Source organism: Olea europaea, chromosome 13 (genome assembly GCF_002742605.1).
Source record: "Olea europaea var. sylvestris chromosome 13, O_europaea_v1, whole genome shotgun sequence".
NCBI classification, from domain to species: domain Eukaryota; kingdom Viridiplantae; phylum Streptophyta; class Magnoliopsida; order Lamiales; family Oleaceae; genus Olea; species Olea europaea.
The window spans coordinates 4,029,870-4,050,947 of record NC_036249.1 but is presented as its reverse complement, the minus strand read 5'-3'; the positions used below and the strand labels follow the sequence as shown (position 1 = coordinate 4,050,947).

The 21,078-nt window shown below is 36.9% G+C and overlaps 2 protein-coding genes across 4 annotated transcripts; one reads left to right on the top strand and one right to left on the bottom strand.

Annotated features, from left to right (window-relative positions):
* The first annotated feature begins 4,476 nt into the window (after positions 1 to 4,476).
* LOC111407319 (G-type lectin S-receptor-like serine/threonine-protein kinase At4g03230) lies at positions 4,477 to 14,486 on the top strand. 3 transcript variants are annotated; one of them, XM_023036733.1, is made up of 5 exons: positions 4,477 to 6,311; positions 6,398 to 6,608; positions 6,710 to 6,947; positions 13,947 to 14,097; positions 14,178 to 14,486. In XM_023036733.1, exons 1-5 carry the CDS (start codon positions 4,701 to 4,703, stop codon positions 14,469 to 14,471), a joined length of 2,505 nt encoding a protein of 834 aa, XP_022892501.1. In that variant the 5' UTR covers positions 4,477 to 4,700; the 3' UTR covers positions 14,472 to 14,486. The 3 variants fall into 3 exon arrangements, with proteins under 3 accessions (XP_022892501.1, XP_022892499.1, XP_022892500.1); XM_023036731.1 differs by lacking the exons at positions 13,947 to 14,097; positions 14,178 to 14,486 and adding exons at positions 7,265 to 7,415; positions 7,484 to 7,946 and having other exon boundaries at positions 4,485 to 6,311; XM_023036732.1 differs by lacking the exons at positions 13,947 to 14,097; positions 14,178 to 14,486 and adding exons at positions 7,265 to 7,415; positions 7,496 to 7,946 and having other exon boundaries at positions 4,487 to 6,311.
* A 5,127-nt stretch (positions 14,487 to 19,613) lies between these two features.
* On the bottom strand, positions 19,614 to 20,709 carry LOC111408328. The gene is made up of 4 exons (XM_023038098.1): positions 20,512 to 20,709; positions 20,371 to 20,404; positions 19,802 to 20,254; positions 19,614 to 19,732 (listed from the first exon to the last, which is right to left on the bottom strand). The coding sequence occupies exons 1-4, from the start codon at positions 20,707 to 20,709 to the stop codon at positions 19,614 to 19,616; spliced, it is 804 nt and encodes a 267-aa protein (XP_022893866.1).
* Between the last annotated feature and the right edge of the window lie 369 nt (positions 20,710 to 21,078).

Sequence of the window (21,078 nt, the reverse complement as noted above, 5' to 3'; positions counted from 1 at the left end):
GAGCTCAGTGGGTCGGCCAGAAGCATAGTTGGAGGAAACATCAACTTCCACTTCCCTTTCAAATGGGCTTCCACCTCGGCCATACTCTGGCGAGGCAGCTCTATGACTTTGAACTTCATCCTCTTGCTGGTAGTGCCCTTGGGGGGCATATGGAGGGATGGGGAAGCCTCCCTAGCCCTGCATTTGGGCCATAAGTTCCCTCATAGCCAAATTTTAGCTGGCAATATCCCTCATGTTAGCCGCGATGGCAGCCATTTCTCTTGATAATTGTGTCGTCGCACGCATCCCACCTCTTCTTTGGTGGTGGTGGAGTCTCTACCGAGCTGTTGGGACAGCGGGCTGAGGAGGCACATTCGTGCTTTCTCCTACCCTCCTGGAGGGAGTATCTTCATTGGAGCTCATTTTCTTTTGTCAGATTTCAGATTTCGCTAAACAATGGGGCTTCCTCCTGTTCTTTTCCAAGAACAAATCATTTTTCAAGGGGGGTTGCCCAAATGTCCTTTCAGTAAGCTTTTGTCACAAGGTTGCTCGTGGTTATGATATGGTTTCCCATAGACGGCGCCAATCTGTTGACCCCAAAAAATGTTGTCAACAGATGTTGGTCCCACCCGAGCACACGTGGGCGAATGTCCAACACGTTAAGACACGTGGACGGTCTAAAACGAGCGGTTCAAAGGGCGTGGGAGTAGCCCAACGAGGCGGAACGATGACGTTAGGAATCCGGCGAGTTGTTCATGATCTGATTGTACAATAATTACCAATCGGTGTTCGTAAATGTATATGTAAATGTGTATAAACTCGATTTGTATATTGCAAGTAAATGAGAGAAAGTTGAATAAAGTGTAGTTCTTTGTATTGATTCTTGTATTAGTCTTTTGATGTTACACAAGGGAAGTATTTATAGTGATACATGCGAAATGGGAGCCCTTGGATGAGGTGGCACGTGGCTTCATCTCTTTGATTTAGACATCTTATCCTAGACAGGGGGCTTGACTTACTAGCCTGCTGCGCATTTATTGCTTGTGCAGAGCCTCCATACTAGTGACAAGATTTGACCTTTATGCTTATGACAAACGTTCCATCAATCATTCGAATAAGATCTTTGTGTAGGCGATCTCTTGGGAGAAGTGACCATGGAGGATGTTCCCTTATGGTTCGGAGGCTCCTGCATTAGCTTTGGGGTTTCGGCTATTTCATACAATACTTCCACTTGAGGGCTTCAACTATCTTCAACCAGCTTTAGCATCAAGGCTTCGGGTCATAGACCTCAGCATGTGGACCTCGGGTACATTCACAGGCCTCGGTAAAAGGGAGCCTCGGGTAGTAGACTTCGGTTTGAAGGGCTTTGGCCACAGTCCACCTCAGCAAGCTATGCCACCTCGGCTGGAGTGCCACGTGGTTCGGTTTGAGGGAGCCATTGGTCTAGGTAGGTTGGCCAAGTATGACAACACGCAACAAATGTTATATTTGAAATAAAGATTTCTCTCTCTCTCTCTCTCTCTCTCTCTTTGTGAAAGTGGTGAATTAGAGGAGAAAATTTATGTTTTTCTTTGGATATCGTGGGCTCGACTGTGCTAGTCAAGTTTCTGATGTCTGCCCAATATCCCTACTGCATCATATGATTTAGACGAAAAATTACTTTCATTTCTGGTAGATTACTATATACTTGTTTCTTGCTTGGAAAGGCCTCGATTCTTGTTCCTCCCCGAAGGAATTGTACTTAGCTGGAAATAAGGTCAGCGAGGTCGAAGGTCTTCACTGCCTTTTGAAATTGAATATATAGGACTAGCGTTACAACAAAATTTCTACAACCAAATGTCTTGGTCAACTTGTGGCACATTACAACTCTTTAAAAGCTATAAGCCCGGAAGGAAATCCAACCAAGAGGAAGATAGGCGACGAACAGTTAAAGAAATACTTACAAAGTCTTCTTCCACCTCTACAACAGGCAATCTATGAAAGTTGGCACACTAAAAGACAAAGTCGATTGTTCTAATCGACTGGGAATCAGCGCACATCAAATTGACCCAGACTCCAAGCCGAAGTAAAGGCTACATGGAAGGGAACCCGTGGGATTGCTTCTCACAAGGCATCATCTTCATCAACTCATGGTTGTAAAAGTCAAGTAGTTCCTTTGCCAAAACAATCCAAAAGTAGGCATGGATGGCTTTCGCCAATTGGAACAAAGACAACGACTCAACGACGTGAATTGAATGATTTCAGCAAGCTTCTGAGGTCTAAACCTAGTTTCTCTATTGGCAGAAGCTGCAGTGACGGTTCTCTGGGAGCTCTTTGAGAACACATTTGCGGATTTAATAAATCACTGTGCTTTTATGTTTCTGAGTGTGGAATATATGCTTTTAGTTATGACTTCTTTATGATTTGGTTTCTTGACCTTTTTGTCCTTTTAATGCTGTAATTAGGATTCTGTATGAATCAAATTAGCAATATCCTATTTTGCTTTACCTTCAATTATCTATAGTTGATTGGAATAGAATACTTAGGACCTTCGTCTGGGTTTCGTATTGTAGCATCTATGACCGAATTGAGCAAAGACAATCGGTTGCTCTTTGGACAATTTTTCCCTACTAAGAACTGTACATGAAATTACGCTAAATTTGATCCAAATTTTATGTGAAATGTTTATAAAGGTATTGACGCCGGGTAGGATAATGATTATCCTATTAGCTTGTTGTAGCAGATGATTCGCAAGAAAAGAACGATAGAAAACGCCCAAAAAACAGAGAAAATACTCTGAATTCAACTCAATATTATTAATAATGCCGAATGCCGAAAACTAACCCACAAGCCGGGTTAAATAGCTGCGAAATACGAAATTATGGGAAAATTACCAAAAATGGCAAAATCCCGAAATTATACCAAAATAAAATATTAAGTAAAAGAAGTAAGTTGCCAAAAATTTGGCTTAATTCGAGTTCTCTAACATATAGAAAAAAGGAAACTAAATATTACCATAAATAGTAAAAAATAACTTAAAATTGAATTTTGGAAAGGAAAACAGTGGATTTTGGGCTTGAAATTGATGTCCACCGAGCAAAGCTGGGTGGCCACGACGTGCGCGCCGAAGAGAGCTTTCCGAATTGGGGTCATAATAGCGATTCCGATAACCATAGCCAAAGTTATGGCCAAATTACCAAAGACGCGTCAAAATCTCCCAATTAAGGAAATAATGGTGATTTACTTTCCATCTTTGCGCCGATCCGCCATCTCATGGTATCTCAGCATCATCATCGTGCAATCTGACAAATCAGCATCACTTGACTCGGATCCTCCTGCATCAGGTATTTATGTAATCTTGTGCAAATAATTTCCTTTTTGGCAAAATGGTTCTAAATGGTTCAAACAAACTATTTGTTTTGGTAACTATCTCTTGTACACCTCTTTCCAACTACTGAACTCTAACTGTACATTTATCCACAATGGTTACATCAAATGTTGAATAGGATATTGAAAAATTGCCAGTTTGTCCACGCCACCTCGGTGAAAATCCTGTAGACATACGTAGTACGTTACCTTGTTTCACCAACATTTGGTTGAAGGTTGGCCAAGTGAGACAAGATTGCATGCTGTTAGAATTTGACTCAAATTAAATTATTCTTATTTTGCTGTGAGAAAAAGAAACGTAAAAAGGAAAACTTTCTGGTAACAAGTGTGAACTACTTGTATTCTCTTTTCGCCAACTCAAAGTTTTATAAGTTTTTAGCAAATGCTATGAGCTATTCAAGAGAGAGATTTGTTAACATACCACTTTTACTAGAATTCGAGGCAAATAGAGGTAGCATTGTCTAGTCCAGCCATATCCATATCTCAATCTGTTGTCTTTTCCTCTTTCTTGTAATTTTTTTTTCTTTCAATGTTATTTGTCTTTTTCAGTATTAAACTTAATGGTGACAAAAGAGCTCGTCGGCTTGGATGATCGTGGCTCAACTCTAGCATGCTTAAAGGACTAAGAACGTGGAGAATTGCGTGTTTTAGATCAAGTTAACAGTATAATAGTCTAAAAGTTGCAATATATACAAGCATAGGATCTTAATATTGTAAGTTTTAGTTTATTGATTTAATTTCATAATTTTTTACATTATTTTTTTTTAAATTGTACATGAAATATTTTATTTTTGTACAATTTTAACTTTACCTACGTTAAATGTAGTCGGTTCCAAGCTCAAGAAAATGAGAAGGGTTGTTACTTCCTTTGAACGACTTGCATAATTAATTTTTATTTTGTTTATTTTTTTGGTTTGTAAATTAATTGTAACGTTCAACAACTTTGGGGGCTAATTTAAGAAATTCGTTCAACAACTTTGGGGGCTAATTTATGAAATTCGCTCTAGGCCCTAAAAATCATATGACCAACACTGCTCACATTCTTGTGGTCCATTGAGTAATGGAATATATATTTGCTCAAAATGTATTGATTCACAGCCTAATTTGTCATTCTCAAAGCAAGTTGACTCAACAACCCCAATTCAATTTGGTCTACCAATATATCCCTAAGTCCAACTTGACATAACTCTCTCCACCCCACACCTTCATGGATTAAAAATCATTTGACTAGTAGAAGCTTTAAAGTATTAGTTAACTACTTTCCTTCTCGTAAATAGCATGCGCTTGAAAAAAACAAACACTTCTTGTTTCATACTCTCTTTCTCTCCTTGTCCAAACGCAGATCTTCTGCAGCTATGATCCCAAAGAACACTCGTTGTTTCATTTTCTCCATGTTGTTTTTCCTATGTTTCTATATTAACATCAATCTTTCCCTAGGAGGTGACAGCATCAGAGCAAACAAATCACTCTCTGGAGAACAAACAATCGTGTCTTCTGGTGGGACTTTTGAACTGGGATTCTTCAAACCAGGTACTTCTTCCAGTTATTATATAGGAATTTGGTACAAAAATATTAGTCCAATGACCATAGTTTGGGTAGCAAATAGGGAGACACCCATTTCAGACATGAACTCGGCAGAACTTAAGATTTTAGATGGGAATTTGGTGCTTATGGATAAGTCCCAGGTTTCAATTTGGTCTACAAATGTAAACATGACAACCTCAAATTCTGTAGTCGCAGCTCTAGGTGATAATGGAAATTTAGTATTGAGAGATGAGTCAGAATCTAGGACAAGTGAAGGATTTTGGCAAAGTTTTGATAATCCAACAGATACGTTGTTGCCCGGTAGCAAGATTGCCTATAATAAACATACAAAAACAGAGAAAGTCCTCACTTCTTGGAGAAATTCTGAGGATCCTGCACCTGGGCTTTTCTCCAATGAATTAGATCCTAATGGGAGTCAATGTATTATAAGATGGAATAGGACTAAATGGTACTGGACTAGTGGATGTTGGAATGGGCGTTTTTTCGGTTCAGTCCCCGAAATGAGTCTGTACAATAATTATAATCATAATTATGTTGACAACGTTAATGAGAGTTACTACACTTATTCTCTTAATAATCGTTCCATTAAATCTCGATATGTGATGGATGTTTCCGGGCAAATTAAGCTGAAATTGTGGTATCAGGAGAAGTGGGTTTTGTTTTGGTCTCAACCTGGGCATCAATGTGATGTATATGCTTATTGTGGGGCATTTGGTACCTGCAATCAGAATTCTTTGAACTTCTGTTATTGTTTGCCCGGATTTAAGCAAAGGTCAGAAAATGATTGGAATTTGAAGGATTATTCGGGTGGTTGTGTGAGAGAGATCATTTTGAACTGTACAAATGACAGAAAAGACAAGTTTCTGGCGAATAGCCTTGTTAGGTTACCTTCAAATTCACAAAGAGTGATGGCAGGGAGTGCTGGAGAGTGTGAATCTATCTGCTTGAGTAATTGCTCTTGTACAGCTTACTCTTACGAATACAATGCATGCCTGGTTTGGAATGGGGAACTAATGGATTTACAACGACCCACAGCATATAATGGTAGTGAAAGAACGATCCACATTAGACTTTCCCGCTCTGCATCTCAGTTTTCAAAAAATAAAAAAAGTAAAGTACTCGTAATCAGCTCTGTTGTGGGTTCTGTTGCTGTTGTTATGGTTCTGTTGGCCACCGTCGTGATATACATATATCACTGGCATAAATCTGGGACTACGAAAGCAGTTGAGGGATCATCGTTAGCATATAGGAACAAGGACATATTGCAAATTAAAACCAAAAATTCCTCAGATAAGTTGGAGGGAGATGACAAGAGTGGTGTTGGTGTTCCATTCTGCAGTTGGGAAAGTATAATAGCTGCGACCGAGAACTTCTCAGACATACACAAACTTGGACGTGGGGGATTTGGTCATGTTTACAAGGTTTAACTATTGTTCTCTCCATAATTGTTTGCTACAACAATTTTTGTGCTTCCTTATCTGTTGATTCTAGCTCACTACTCTTGCAGGGAATGTTTCCGGGAGGGCAAGAAATTGCAGTGAAAAGGTTGTCAAGCTGTTCTTTGCAAGGCATTAACGAATTTCAAAACGAAATTGTATTGATAGCAAAGCTTCAACACCGAAACCTTGTTCGCCTTTTGGGCTACTGCATGAAGGAGAATGAAAAGATCTTACTCTATGAATACATGCCCAACAAAAGTTTGGATGCCTTTATATTTGGTTAGTTCATGAAAAATGATATGATTTATATTTGCAATTTTCATTTTAACAGATAATAATAATTTATTTATTATTATTATTATTTTTTTTGCAAATACTAGATAAAAAATTATGCACGTTACTGGACTGGAAGAAGCGGTTTGGCATCATCTTGGGGATAGCAAGAGGGGTTCTTTATCTTCATCAAGATTCAAGGTTGAGGATAATTCATAGAGATTTGAAAACAAGCAACATTCTGTTAGACAAAGAGATGAACCCCAAAATTTCAGACTTCGGTTTGGCAAGAATTGTTGAGGGCAAAGGAACAGAGGCAAGCACCAATAAAGTCACAGGAACTTAGTAAGTGCCAATTAAAATGATATAATTACACTAAGACTACTGAAAGCACAAAAAAATAAAAAAAATAAAAAATAATAAACATTTCATATCTTATCTGATTATAATGATCTTGTACATACACTCTTCACATTTTGGCCTATATCAGCACTTCAGTTCTTTGCTCCTCTGTGCCATGTGCAATGATATTAAAACTGACGAATTTCTATTAAGCTATGCATATGTATTATGTATATAGACACCGGATATACGCATGATATTGTGTCATACACACTCACACACACACACACATATACTAACTTCTAGTTACCTTGATCAAGTGGTTATATGTCTCCGGAGTATGCATCAGATGGACTATTCTCTATAAAGTCAGATGTATTTAGTTTCGGAGTTGTTGTACTCGAGATAGTCGTCGGAAAGAGAAACACGGGATTTTACCAATCATCAGAAGACTTGAATCTCTTGGGTTATGTAAGTAGATAAATTCCTCCATTTATATACAACATTTTAGCCAATTCATTGTCTATATTATTTTGAAGCTATTCCTACAGGTGTGGAGATTGTGGAGTGAAAACAAGGCACTCAATTTGGTGGACCCAATACTGCTTGAATCTTGTGAGAAATCTGAAGTTATAAAGTGCATTAATGTTGGGCTATTGTGTGTGGAAGAAGATCCCAGTGATCGCCCCACTATGTCAAATGTAGTCCTAATGCTTAGTGGCAAAACTATAGTTGTTCCAGTTCCCAAACAACCAGCTTTTGTAATGAGAAAACGTGTTTTTAGCACATCTTCCTCATCCTCTAATAGACCAGATTCAGTTTCCAATGAATTGACAATGTCTGATCCACAAGGGAGATGAGGAATTTGCTTATTTTATTGCATTAGTGTTGTTTGTTTGTATGTTCAACCAAAATTTGCACCAATTAGTTCCTTAATATCCTCTAGAAACTGGTGTATGTAGAACTATGCTGAGTAAGAATTACATCTCTTTTATGTACTTATTTTTGGGGTATTGGTAAGAGAGAACTAACCATTCATATACAAATATTCTATTGTTATTGAATAAAATAAACTGTGTTTATAAAAACAAACAGTTATGTAATGCCATTGCTAGAAACAATAGAGTATGTTGTTCTGAAAAATTTTAATCTTCCAACTACTGAACTCTTCTTGTACCTTTATTTTACAATGGTTACATGAGATATTGAATAGGATATTGATGGATCCCTAGTCTTGTCCATCCCTCCACTGTGAAAATCCTAAAGACATGCATAGTTTGTTATTTTGTTTCACCAGACATTTGGTGCTAGCTGCAACAAGATTGTGCGCTTTTAGAATTTGACTCAAATTAAATTATTCTTATTTTTTGTGAGAAAAAGAAATGGTGAAGAGGTAAGTTTTATTGTACTAAGTGTGTAGTACTTGTATTCTCGCCAACTCAAATTTCTGCAAGTTTACTGCAAATGCTATGAGCTATTTGAGAAAGAGATTTGTTAGTTTTAGATTCATGCTCCTCAATTTTACTCTACTACACCATTCTTATGTACTTTGTTGGTAATCACATCACTAATTTTTCATATATTTGAGAATTACTATTGATAATAGTTAATATTTATTGAATTGTTGTTGCCTTGTGCTCTATTTATATATAAATTTAACCAAATTGATTTTTTTTTTTTTTGTTTCAGCCATCTTTAACAAAAATTCTTGATTCGCCGTAAGACACGGTTTCATGGTGAATGTAGCTTAGTATTAGATGATATTGGTGCTCGAGATGGTACATATTGCTATATTCCTATCGAGAGGAATACCATAGCCATGGGCAGAGCCAGAAAATGATATTAGGATGGCTGAAATTTAAAATTTTTTTTAATGAACTTACGCTACAAGAAATCGAGTTTCGGAGGCTATTTTTGTGACATTCACGATAAAAAGTATGTGACATTTGATGAAATAAAAAAAGTTTAGATGTCTCACATTAAGATATTCCACTAAATTTTGGTATTTTTTCCACCAAATAGAAAATCAACGCTTACCTTAAAAAATATAAACTAACCGAATCACGATAGAATTAAGCAAAAATACATATCCACCAACGAACATTTAAAAAATTACATAATGAGTACTCTTCTAGTAACTTTGAGAACCCATCTTTCCAAACAACTGAAAGTTTTAACAAATATTCTTTTTATTGTCAATATCAAATTTATAGTAAGTTATTTATTTTGATCATAATATCTACTTTATGGTCAAAATAAGTATTTTTTTTTAAATATGAATTAGTAATGAATGAAAACATATGTAATTTAGGAAAAAAGTAGTGTCTCTAACTATTAGAATAAATAATTTGCTTTTAGATCTAATCAATACAAATTATCAGTAATAAAATTTACTTAATAATTATAAGTAAATTTTAGTCAAACATGCACTAAATAGAATATCTAATTTGACAATAAAATATTCACATTTCATAAATGTCTTGAAAAGAGTAATGAATAATTGTAGTGTCTTTAATACAATTTGAATACTTGAGCATTGGACTTGGGTTGAGATTTAATTTAGAGCTGGACTAATGCTAACATCTAAGCAATAATTCTAAAATCTTTGCTTAGAAAATAATAGGGAAAATTACATAAAACCAGGTACTTGAAGTTTCAAATTCAAAGTTCAAGAGGCAAGTTTATTTTGTGCAAAAATTAGGTATTATATCTAATTAATTCCCCCAATTAAATTAAAAATCCTAATCGTTTCTCCCAAATTTCAAACCCGATTCCATCTCCTTCTTCTCTTCTCTCGACGTCAGCTTCTCTCCTCTCGATGTTGACGACCCATTCAACCACTCCAAAGGTGACGAAGAAGATGCGTCGGTGCCGGCACAGCACCCGTCTTCTCTCCAACGTTTGTTTTGTGAGCCCCGCAACCATGGTTTTGGGGTGTTGTTCAAACAATTTGAACAACATCGCAGCAGCGCCTTTGCGGCAGCATGAGGCGACGCTGGCATAGGCACTTGAGCTATTGAAAGCGAAGGCTAGCCTCCATTCGTTGGGTTGAATGTGCATTGAATTTAAAACCTTTTTCTCTCTATTTCAATAAAAATTACGCATTAAATTGGCATTCTTAACTTGCGCAAGATTCTCGTCATTCAATATACAGTGTACTAGAAAATCGGAGAGTGAATTCGCTAAATTGCAGTTGCTCATTTTCGAAGCAAGTGATAGGGTTGCAACTACCAGAATGCGAGCAATCCAACGCTTTTTTTCCTAGATTAGTATCAATTTTAATACATTGCTCACTAATACAAAATCAAATAATAGTATGAATATTTGCTAGAATCTCTTGTTGTGCGATAGTGTTGTGTGGTGTGGTGCAATCATTTGTTGTGTTTGGGTGGTTTGTTGTTTGCGGTGGTCGTGATGGTGTTGTCGCGGGGTCAGGTGGTGTGGGGTGTAATAGTGATTGTGACGAAATATTTGGTTGCTCTGTGATCAAGTATTGGTGGTTAATTGGGATCAACAGTGGAGTGTTTGGCATATATGACCAACGATTTGGTCTACGACATTAAAATTTGATAATCAGTGACCTCAATGATTTGATCCGTGACCTTAAAATTTGATAAATTGTGACTAAAACATAACTTGTGACCTATAAAACTTTTGATCTGTGACGTTGAAATTATCTATGACCTATCAAAATTTTGATTTGTGACGTCAAAAAAATCTATGATCAATTAATTTGATTATACGTGACCAGTAAATAAATCTGTGATCTATAATTGTGAATATGTGACCATTAATCGTATAACTGTGACTTTATTATCATTATTTAATAAATATTTTTAATTAATTAATTAAAACCTGATTTTTGCATTAATGAAACTTGTAACTTGAATTTTGAATTAGGCATGGTTAAAACTTGATTTGTGAACTCTTCCCAAAATAATATGGGCTGCCAGGGGCCCCCCACTACCTCCATAGCCACTATCTAGCTTCCTTTGTAGTTTTGGGCCTTTTGGCTTCATTTCATACTGAATATTGGGTTGATCGTACAGCACTTTGTTGTGGCGATATTGATTAATGGAATACTATTTTGCTCAAAATGTATTGATTCACAACATGATTTGACATTCTTTGAGCAAGTTGACTATATCACGGTCCGTTGGCCTGCCTATGTATTCAGAAGTCCAACTCGCATTAAATCTTTCTACCCCCCAGGAACCTTCACGGTGTAAAAAGCAGGCTAGCATCATTTGACTAGTAGAATAGGAAAAGTATAAGTGAATGGCCTTTCTTTAGTAAATAGCATGCGATTGACAAAAAACACTTCTTGTCTCTCTCTCTCATCTTCTGCAGCTATGATCCCGAAGAATACTTGTTGGTTTATTCTCTCTGTGTTGTTTTTCCTATGTTTCTCTATAAACGTCGATCATTCTCAAGGAGCTGACAGCGTTACAGCAAATCAGTCTCTCTCCGGAAGCCAGACAATTGTCTCATTTGGTAACATCTTTGAACTAGGATTCTTCACACCAGGTACTTCTTCCAGTTATTATATTGGAATTTGGTACAAAAATGTTACTCCAATAACCATAGTTTGGGTAGTTGGTTTATTCTCTCTGTGTTGTTTTTCCTATGTTTCTCTATAAACGTCGATCATTCTCAAGGAGCTGACAGCGTTACAGCAAATCAGTCTCTCTCCGGAAGCCAGACAATTGTCTCATTTGGTAACATCTTTGAACTAGGATTCTTCACACCAGGTACTTCTTCCAGTTATTATATTGGAATTTGGTACAAAAATGTTACTCCAATAACCATAGTTTGGGTAGCAAATAGGGAGACCCCCATTTCAGACATGAATTCTGCAGAATTTAAGATTTTAGATGGGAATTTGATGCTTATGGATGAGTCCCAGGTTTCAATTTGGTCCACAAATGTAAACTTGACAAGCTCAAATTCTTTAGAGGCAACTCTAGGTGATAATAGAAATTTAGTTTTGAGAGATGGGTCAGAACCTAGGACAAGTGAAGGATTTTGGCAAAGTTTTGATAATCCAACAGATACGTTGTTACCTGGTAGCAGCCTTGCCTATGATAAACGTACAAGAACAAAGAAAGTTCTCACTTCTTGGAAAAACTCTGAGGATCCTGCACCAGGGCTTTTCTCTTTTGAATTAGATCCAAATGGGCGTCAGGTTATTATAAGATGGAATAGGACTGAATGGTACTGGACCAGTGGAGCTTGGAATGGGCTCTTTTTCAGTTTAATCCCTGAGATGAGGCTGAACAATAAGTATAATCATAGTTATGTTGACAACGTTAATGAGAGTTAATACACATATTCTTTTTATAATCCTTCCATTAAATCTCGATACGTGATGGATGTTTCTGGGCAAATTAAGCTGACATCATGGAATACGAAGGAGTGGGATTTTTTTTTTGGTTTCAACCTAGGCAGCAATGTGATGTGTATGCTTATTGTGGGGCATTTGGTAGCTGCAATCAGAATTCATTACACTTCTGTAATTGTTTACCCGGATTTAAGCAAAGGTCGAAGAATGATTGGAATTTGAAGGATTATTCAGATGGATGTGTGAGAAAGATCTTTTTGAACTGTTCAAATGACAGAAAAGACAAGTTTCTGGTAAATAATCTTGTTAGGTTACCTGCAAATTCACAAAGAGTGATGGCAGGGAGTGCTGGAGAGTGTGAATCTATCTGCTTGAGTAATTGCTCTTGTACAGCTTACCCTTACAAAGACAATGCATGCTTGGCTTGGAATCGGGAACTAATGGATTTACAACAACCCGCAGAAAATGATGGCAATAAAAGAATGATCTACATTAGACTTTCTGCCTCTGCATCTGAGTCATCGAGCACCAAAAAAAGTAAAGGGCGTGTAATAGGGGCTGTTGTGGGTTCTGTTGCTGCTGTTATGGTTCTATTGGCCATTGTCATGATATACATAAGTCGCAAGCATATATCTAGAACTATAAAAGAAGTTGAGGGATCATTGGTAGCATTTCGGTACAAGGATGACTTGAAAATTGCAACTAAAAATTCCTCGGCTAAGTTAGGGGGAGATAGCGAGAGTGGTATTGGTGTTCCTTTCTGCAGTTGGGAAAGTATAATAGCTGCAACCGAGAACTTCTCAGATGTACATAAACTTGGACGCGGGGGATTTGGTCCTGTTTACAAGGTTTAACTATTGTTTTATCCATAATTGTTTGCTAGAACAAAGTTGTGCTTCCTTATATATTGATTCTAGTCCACAACTCTTGTAGGGAATATTTCATGGAGGACAAGAAATTGCAGTGAAAAGGTTGTCGAGCTGTTCTTTACAAGGCATTAACGAATTTCAAAATGAAATTGTATTGATTGCAAAGCTTCAACACCGAAACCTCGTTCGCCTTTTGGGCTACTGCATGAAGGAGACTGAAAAGATCTTACTCTATGAATACATGGCGAACAAAAGTTTGGATGCCTTCATATTTGGTTAGTTCATGGAAAATGATGTGTTCTATATATTGCTATTTTCATTTAATTTCAATCGATAATAATTTTTTCACAAATGCTAGATAAAAAGCTATGCATGTTATTGGATGGGAAGAAGCGGTTTGACATCATCTTGGGGATAGCAAGAGGGGTTCTTTATCTTCATCAAGATTCAAGGTCGAGGATCATTCATAGAGATTTGAAAACAAGCAATATTCTGTTAGACGAAGAGATAAACCCCAAAATTTCAGACTTCGGTTTGGCAAGAATTGTTGAGGGAAAAGGAATAGAAGCAAGCACCAACAAAGTTATAGGAACCTAGTAAGTGGCAATTAAAAGATCTTATCCGTACGAACTCCACTTTTTGGTCAGTCAGTTCTTGGCTCCTATGTGCCAAGTGCAATAACAAACAAAAATGAATTTCTATTATGTAATCTGTATACAGACACCTAATATACCCAAGATCATATTGTGTCATATATCTATGTACATCCTAACTTGTAGTATCTTGGTCCAATGGTTATATGTCTCCGGAGTATGCATCAGATGGACTATTTTCAATAAAATCAGATGTATTTAGTTTTGGAGTTGTTGTGCTCGAGATAGTCACTGGAAAGAGAAACAAGGGATTTTACCAATCTACAGAAGACTTGAATCTCCTGGGTTATGTAAGTAGCTAAATTCCTCCATTTATATGTAACATTTTAGCCAATTCACAGTCAAAAATATTTTTAAACTATTTGCTCAGGTATGGAGATTGTGGAGTGAAAACAAGGCATTGGATATAGTCGACCCAATACTACTTGAATCTTGTGAGAAATCTGAAATTATCAAGTGCATAAATGTTGGGCTGTTGTGTGTAGAAGAAGACCCCAGTAATCGCCCCACCATGTCGAATGTAGTTTTCATGCTTAGTGGAGAAATTGCAGTTCTTCCAGTTCCAAATCAACCAGCTTTTGTAATGAGAAAGCGCTCATCCTCTAATCAGCTGGGTTTGTTCTCCAACAATGGGTTGACGGTATCTATTCCACAAGGGCGTTAAGGAACTTTTTCTTATTTCCTTCCACTCGTTTTATGCTCAACAAGAATCTCCACAAATTCGTTTTATTAACAAGAAGTCCAGATATGCAAGTTTCCTCTCATATCTAGTTGTTTGTACAATTTTTCCTTGTATTATGTGCTGAAGGATTGAATAGACATGTAATAAATGATGTCTAAAATGTCGCATAATGATACTTTTTTTCTTCTATGCATTAGACAAGTGAAAAAAAAACAATAAATAGAAAAAAATAGAGTTGTCTTCTTTTGGCTCCACCACGCTAATTCTTAACTTTATATACGTATCCAAACAACAAAGTGATGGTTCTCTCACTCTCATCTTGTAACGACCCAATTTTATTTATTATTTTTTTTAAAAAGGTTTTGAATCTCTACCAAAAAATATATATATTTTTTTATACATGGATTTATGTTAGTATTATCCTTTAATTAAAGTATAATTATCATGCAATATCTAGAATGTACATAATTCAACTTTAGCACTAAATTTCTCTACAAAAACCATGCAGTACATGAAAACTACCATGCACAAATTAATTGATAAAAGGAACAATTATCAATTTCTATCAAATTTTCATACGTAACGAATTGATGAGAAATTCTTCTAAAATCAACTTACATTTCCAGTGACTCATTTCCCTTGTCAATTTTCTAAAGAAATCTTAATCAATGCATCTTATTCTACATAATTAAAATAAAATTTTTGTGCCACTAATGTAAAATAACACTTAAAGAAAAATCAAACAATTTAAATATGCGCAAATATTATTAAACAAATTCTGTACCTTTGTTAAGATAAGGAAATAAACATAATAGTTCATTTTCTTTTCCTTCAGTGAGTAGAACATGGCATTAAACTTCCCTAATTTAATACCATTATAATGAATTTCATTAATTAAGTATGCATGGAACTATCAAACAATCACCCGTCTTTAAAATCTCCAAAATTGACGTATAGGACACCCAAGGGAGACAATTGAAGGTGTGGAGTGGCAGGGACATCATTGTCTTGACCCTAGGTTTCCATCAATTTGGGGAAAATCATAGAAAAGTACAAACATAGCATGCAATATTTTATTTATATATGAACTTATACCTATGCAGTATTCAATGTAATTTATTTCCATTTTCTCTTCCATCGTATAGAGACACAAGGCATAACATATCACTAGAAATTAAATGATTCACATGCAATATTTTTCGCTTCCTTCAGCGTGTAGTGCATGCCCTCGAAAGTCAGAATATAAGTAATTTAACATCATCTTTGACATAAACTAAATAGTAATACATGTCCAGTTACTTTCTAACGACTAAATTGGTAAAAAAAAACCTTTAATTCAAAATTTATTTAAAATGCAGATTACATATATTCATCTGCAATTAAGCATGTACGAAAATTTATTTGTAACTAAATGTCTATTGTAATACTTGAAATAAATAAAAATTACGTGATACTTAAATCTTTATCCAGCGAAAACAAGGCACCACTACGCCATCGAACCACCACGCTCCGTCACGACCCGATCTAACCTGTGAGGTGTAGGGAAAATGGTGAGTACATGGGAATACTCAGTAGGATATAACATTTTAATGGTGCGATCCCAAATAATAATTTTAAAACATGTGTTAGAATGTCATACCGTCACATAACTTTAAAATTCGGTAAGAGCTCACATCATAACATTTCATTTCATTTCATTGTACCGGAATGGCCATATCATTCATATCATAGTATTGATATCATAACTTTAACTTTCATGAGTATAAAATTCGTCAACATGTGAAAAAAATAATTAAACGGGACAAAAAAAAATACTGTACCTTATATCCTACCTTGTTAAACTGCTTTAATTTTTGAAAGATAAAACAAGAATCGCGTTCCCTTCTTTCCTTCTTTTTTATTTCTGCCTCTACTATCACTGTGAGCAATGCACGTATATTTTTGTGTGTCTATTTCGTGTGGTGCATCCCATATACATAGACAGTTGCACCCTAAAATTCTGAAGTCTGTGTATTATGAAAGAAACGTGTAAAAGTGGGACACGGTTATGGATAATATAGGGAAACAGATATTTTGAATTAAAGATATTTGACTAAATCTTGTCACCCAAAAGCCATGCATTACCATACACGTGGAGCATCCCTAAATTCAAAGTTCTAGTAAGATAACAACAATAGATAAAGTTCTCAACCACCACTCACATCCTCCCATATCCTTCTCTTTCTCTCTCCATTTTTTTATTATAAAATTATTATTTAATCAATTACAACCTATCAAAAGCCACTCTCTTTTCACGTGTCTCCCTCATTAAGTCTTTAATTCATTAAACAACACATTTAAAATATAATTTATAGCTACATCTTTCGACCTCAATAACTTAGTTTTCGCTAATCCAAATTAACTTTTTCTCGAACCTAAAATGCACGATTAAATACGAGCTTTCCAACGGGCCCAATATTTATATACTTATTGTCACTCCGTCAATATCTACATTTTAGCCTAAATTATATTAAAATTTACTTTATATACACTTTAGTCCCTAAACTTTCAAAATATTAAATTATAACATACATAATTTAAATTCTATTGTACGAAATGTCAGAATATTACAATCTCCCCTCCTTAAAATATTTTTGTCCTCGAAAATTTACCTTAGTTAATCAATGAGCTCTGGATACTTGGCTTTAAGCTCCTCTTCTTTCTCCCAAGTTGACTCATCAATCCATGATTTCGCCACTGGACCTTGACCAAGGAAACCTCTTTGTTTCTGAGTTGATGTAGCTTTCTTTCCAAGATCATCATCGAGGTTTCTTCATATGATAAGTCCCTTTGTACGTCCATTGTTTGATAACTTATTACATGATTGGGATCATGAACATATTTTCTAGGCATCGATATATGAAATACGTTATGCACTGTTGCAAGTTCAGGTGGTAAGGCAAGTCGGTAAGCCACAACACCAATTCTTTCAAGGATCTCGAAAGGTCCAATAAATCGTGGTCTCAATTTTCCCTTCTTGCCAAATCTCAATACACCCTTCATGGGTGCTACTTTAAGGAAAACTTTGTCACCCACACTAAATTCCAAATCCTTTCTCCTACTATCCGCATAACTTTTTTGTCGATCTTGTACTGTCTTTATTCTGGCTCTAATCTTGTCAACTGCCTCAACTGTTCGTTCAATGATTTCAAGACCCAAAATTCTATTCTCTCCGACCTCATCCCAATGGATAGGGGATCTGCACTTCCTACCGTAAAGAGCTTCATATGGGGCCATACCTATTGTGGCCTGGAAGCTATTGTTGTAAGCAAACTCCACTAAAGGCAGGTGTGTCTCCCAACTACCTCCAAGATCTAAAACACATGCCCTCAACATATCCTCAAGGGTTTGAATGGTTCTTTCTGACTGCCCATCTATTTGTGGATGATAAGCAGTACTAAACTTCAGTTTCGTCCCCATGGCTGTCTGTAAACTTTTCCAAAATTTGGACGTGAACCTCGGATCTCTATCTGAAACAATAGTGACTGGAACTCCATGCAGTCTGACTATCTCTTTGATGTATAGCTGTGCAAACTGTTCCATGTTGAAGTTTACCTTGATTGGTAGAAAATGGGCTGACTTCATCAAACGATCAACCATTACCCAGATAGCATTGTGAGCTTTTGCTGTCCTTGGAAGGCCTACCACAAAGTCCATCGTTATGTGTTCCCACTTTCATTCTGGAATGTCCAACGGTTTCAGTAGTCCTGATGGTCTTTGGTGTTCTGCCTTGACTTGCTGACAGATAATACATTTTTCAATGAACTGACCAATTTCTCTCTTCATATTTCTCCACCAAAATGTATCTCGGAGATCTCGATACATTTTCGTGCCACCTGGATGTGCTGAATACGGGGTAGAGTGAGCCTCTTCCAGTATTTCATTTCTTATACTTTCATCTTTAGGTACACATAACCTTCCTTTGAAAATCAGCGCGTTATCTGCAGACATTTCAAATCCTATACGTTTGTTTGTGCCAACCTTAGCCTTTATCTTCTTTAGAAATGGATCCTTATTCTGTGCCTCCTTAATTCGATCCCGAAGAGTAGGCCGAATCATAATCGTTCTTATTCTTGCTGTAGTCTGAGTCGGTGGTGTGATAACTTTCAATCTCAATTTCTCAAAGTCTCTTATCAAGTGTTTCTGTACTGTAGGTAGAACTGTTAATTGTGATCCTGTCTTTCTGCTTAAGGCATCTGCAACTACGTTAGCCTTACCCGGATGGTAATGAATCATGCAGTCGTAATCTTTCACTAGTTCCAACCATCTTCTCTGTCTCATATTCAGTTCCTTCTGTGTGTAGAAGTATTTAAGACTCTCGTGGTCTGTATAAATTTCACACTTCCCACCATAGAGATAATGACGCCATATCTTTAAGGCGTGAACTACCGCTGCAAGCTCCAAGTTGTGCGTTGGATAGTTTTGTTCATAATGCTTCAACTGTCTCGATGCATAAGCAACCACTTTTCCATGCTGCATCAGTACACAACACTTTAGCAAGATCTACTTCGATTCCTTGGGCGGTAACCACGTGACCAAGGAAACCTACGCGATCAAGCCAAAATTCACACTTCTTGAATTTAGCATATAATTTCTCCTTCCTCAAAGTCTCAAGCACTACTCGGAGTTGTTCCTCATGCTGCTTCCTATCTTTGGAGTATACGAGTACGTCATCAATAAATACTATAACAAACTGATCTAAGTACTGATGGAACACTCTGTTCATGAGATCCATAAATATAGCTGGAGCATTGGTCAAACCAAAAGGCATGACAGTGAATTCATAATGCGCATACCGAGTCATGAAAGCAATTTTCGGTATATCGCTTGCCCTGATTCTCAGTTGATGATATACTGACCTCAAGTCGATCTTTGAAGACACTGAAGCACCCCTTAACTGGTCAAACAAATCTTCTATTCTTGGCAACGGATACTTATTTTTGATTGTCAGATGGTTCAATTCTCGGTAGTCAATGCACATCCTCATACTCCCATCCTTCTTCTTGACAAAAAGTACAGGAGCTCCCCAAGGAGATACACTCGGTCGAATGAAACCTTTCTCTGGCAATTCTTATAATTGCAACTTCAATTCTTGAAGTCCTTCGGTGCCATTCTGTACGGGGCCTTGGATACTGGTGCTGCTCCAGAGGTCAAATCAATTGTAAATTCCATTTGCCTACCTGGTGGAATGCCTGGCAAATCTTCTGGGAACACATCAGCAAAGTCTCACACGATATTGATATCGTTAATAGTCGTCTCTGTATGTTGAGAACCAATAATGTTAACTAAGAATCCCTGGCATGACTTTTTCCTCAACATCTTCTTCGCTTGTATAGCTGATATAAGACGAGGTAGGGATTTGAACTTTGCTCCAACGAAACGGAACTCTTCCTCTCCTGGTCTATGAAATTGCACTTCTTTTTCATGACATCGAATGGTTACATGATTAAGTCCTAACCAATCCATGCCTAAAATAACATCGAAATCTTTCATTTCCAAGAGGTATAAGTCTGCTTCCAATATTTTTCCATCAATCTCTAACTTTATAGATTTTGTCATCTGGTTTGTGCAAAGAGTTTTTCCTGACGGGATGCTAACCTCTAATTCATTATCCATTCTAGCACATGCAAAGTTGGACCTAGCGACGAAGGATGCAGATATAAAAGAATTGGTAGCCCCAGAATCAAAAAGTACATAAACAGGCACATTGGATATTAACAGAATACCTGTTTTTGTAATCATAGTGTTAGACTGGCAACCAAAGGACAGAAACAAACAATTTTTAGTCCTAGGTAAAAAGAACATAAGCAGGAATGTAAAAAATAAATTAATTAATAAATACCTGCTATCACATTCGGATCTAGCTCCGCCTCATGCTGATTCAGTGCAAAAACTCAGGCCTTTCCTTTCTTGTTTTGGTCTTGATCATCATCCTTCTTCTTTGGAGGCTCTGGACAATTGAGAACGATGTGTCTAGGCTTACCACACCTAAAGCACACGTTCTTCCCGAGCAAGCATTCACCCTTGTGGAGTTTATTACACATAGAACAGGGTGTAATACTTCCACTCGTCCCACTAATGCGAATCCCTGTGCTTGGCCTTTTATTCTACCAGTTGCGTCTGTTTTTGCTTTGATCAGTCCACTTCCTTTTTCCAAACGACTCTTTGCTCTACTGGGCATACTGTTCAAATGAGGTCCTCTGATATGAAATAGCGTGAGCCCTTTCCAACATTTCACGATATGAGGTGAAACGATGGGACATAATGATCATGCCAATCTCAGGGCGCAGTCCATTCTCGAACCTCCTAATCTTCTTAACTTCTATATCCACCAAGTGAGGGACATACCTTGAGAGTTGCTCAAATTGCCTTTCTAATCAGTAAGTGACATGTTCCCCTGTCTGAGCTGTAGAAATTCTGATTCCTTGAAGTCCCTCAAAGCCTGTGGGAAATATTTTGCCATCACTTCGTCTTTAAACTGCTCCCAAGTCAGATTATGTTGCTGCTCTTCCGTCCTTGTACGTGAAACAGATTCCCACCAGTGACCAGC

Bases quoted from the DNA above. Each gene is read 5' to 3' on its own strand.
- LOC111407319 (XM_023036731.1), top strand. From the start codon at position 4,701: ATGATCCCAAAGAACACTCGTTGTTTCATTTTCTCCATGTTGTTTTTC. The intron at 6,948-7,264 runs GTAAGTGCCAAT...ACCTTGATCAAG, and splicing joins AATAAAGTCACAGGAACTTA to TGGTTATATGTCTCCGGAGT. The intron at 7,416-7,483 runs GTAAGTAGATAA...ATTATTTTGAAG, and splicing joins ACTTGAATCTCTTGGGTTAT to CTATTCCTACAGGTGTGGAG.
- LOC111408328 (XM_023038098.1), bottom strand. From the start codon at position 20,709: ATGCCCAGTAGAGCAAAGAGTCGTTTGGAAAAAGGAAGTGGACTGATC. The intron at 20,255-20,370 runs GTATTTATTAAT...TTACAAAAACAG, and splicing joins AGATCCGAATGTGATAGCAG to GTATTCTGTTAATATCCAAT. The intron at 19,733-19,801 runs GTTCTCAACATA...ATGTGTTCCCAG, and splicing joins ATTCTTAGTTAACATTATTG to AAGATTTGCCAGGCATTCCA.